The sequence below is a fragment of the Leishmania donovani genome, chromosome 8 (assembly GCF_000227135.1).
Source record: "Leishmania donovani BPK282A1 complete genome, chromosome 8".
Taxonomy (NCBI): Eukaryota; Euglenozoa; class Kinetoplastea; order Trypanosomatida; family Trypanosomatidae; genus Leishmania; species Leishmania donovani.
In genome coordinates this window covers 338,683-339,853 of record NC_018235.1, presented here as the reverse complement: position 1 = coordinate 339,853, position 1,171 = coordinate 338,683, and the positions used below count along the sequence as shown (strand labels likewise).

At 60.4% G+C, this 1,171-nt stretch overlaps 1 protein-coding gene across 1 annotated transcript; it reads right to left on the bottom strand.

Moving 5' to 3' along the window:
- Positions 1-302: 302 nt before the first annotated feature.
- LDBPK_080780 (amastin-like protein) lies at positions 303-884 on the bottom strand (the record flags this gene model as incomplete). The annotated part of the gene is made up of 1 exon (XM_003858592.1): positions 303-884. The coding sequence occupies one exon, from the start codon at positions 882-884 to the stop codon at positions 303-305; it is 582 nt and encodes a 193-aa protein (XP_003858640.1).
- Positions 885-1,171: the final 287 nt, after the last annotated feature.

The window sequence follows — 1,171 nt, the reverse complement described above, 5'->3', positions numbered from 1 at the left end:
CCGCCATCCACACGTCAGAGCATATTCGCGCACACCGCCATAACGGTTGAGATGGAGGAAAGCGCTCGAGAAGAGACGCGAGGACAATGGGAGCGAGAGCGGCTCCTCGGGCTGTGTGCTGGGGCCTGTGCGTGTGTGTGGGAGCACGTCTGCGCCGCCTCGAGAGCGCGTGGGGCGCGCCGCACGCGCACGCACGAGAGGGCAGCGCGAGAGAGAAGCCGGTGCGAGGCAGAGACCGGAACCAGCAGCCCTAGCGCCCTCTCTCGCTGACATGAGCGCCGCTTCCTCCTGCGCTCTTCCTCCTACTGTTCCTTTTGATTTTGGTTCGCGACTTTCCGCTTCCCTGAGTCTGCGGAGTGGCAGCAAAGAAGCAGAGAGATAATACTGAATATATCTCTGCACCATGTGGACACGAAGAGAGCAAAACCAGCACCGAAGTGATAACGGTCGCTCAGCCTCGGACAATCTCTGCCGTCATCCTTGTAGTAGGCCACCACCATGAGCGCCCAGACGACGCCCAAGGTGCCGAAGCCAAGGATGTTGAGCGTCAGGCAGACCCAGCGGAGGCAAAAGCAGCAGAACAGCATAATGAAGCCGAGGATGAAAGCCAAGCCGTACACGACGATGGAAATGACAGCGAGTGCCTGGGCAACGCGGAACTGGAGGCGGCGGTTCGAGCAGTTCGCCCACAGATCGTCCGCCCACGAATCGTAAGCGGTGTTGAAGCATTCGTTCTTGTAACCCCACAAGGTCAGACACGGAGTGCTGCAGAACCTGCTCGTACCATGTGGACGAAACATGTCGATCGGCGTGCCCACCAGCACCAAGAGAAACGCGAAGAACTGGAGGAGGGCATAGAGAAGCATGCCGATCCTGTAAGTCATCTTCGCACGCTCACACCGGAAAACGGATGTAAAGTAGATGTGGACGGGGGGGGTGAAATGGCAAGGGGGTCGAGATGGCGCAGCGGAGCTGGCGAGGAGGGCGGCGAGGGTGAGCGAGTGGGAGAGCGGAGGGGAGTCGAGTCCTGGCAAAGGGATGTCTTTGTTGCTGCTGCGTGTGCACGCGCTTCTTGTTGCTGTGCGCTTGCCCGTGCGCGTTTGTTTTGGGGGCGGGGAGGAGAGAGAGGCAGAGCGAGAAGTGTGCGGGGGGGGAGTGGTGAGGGGACAGG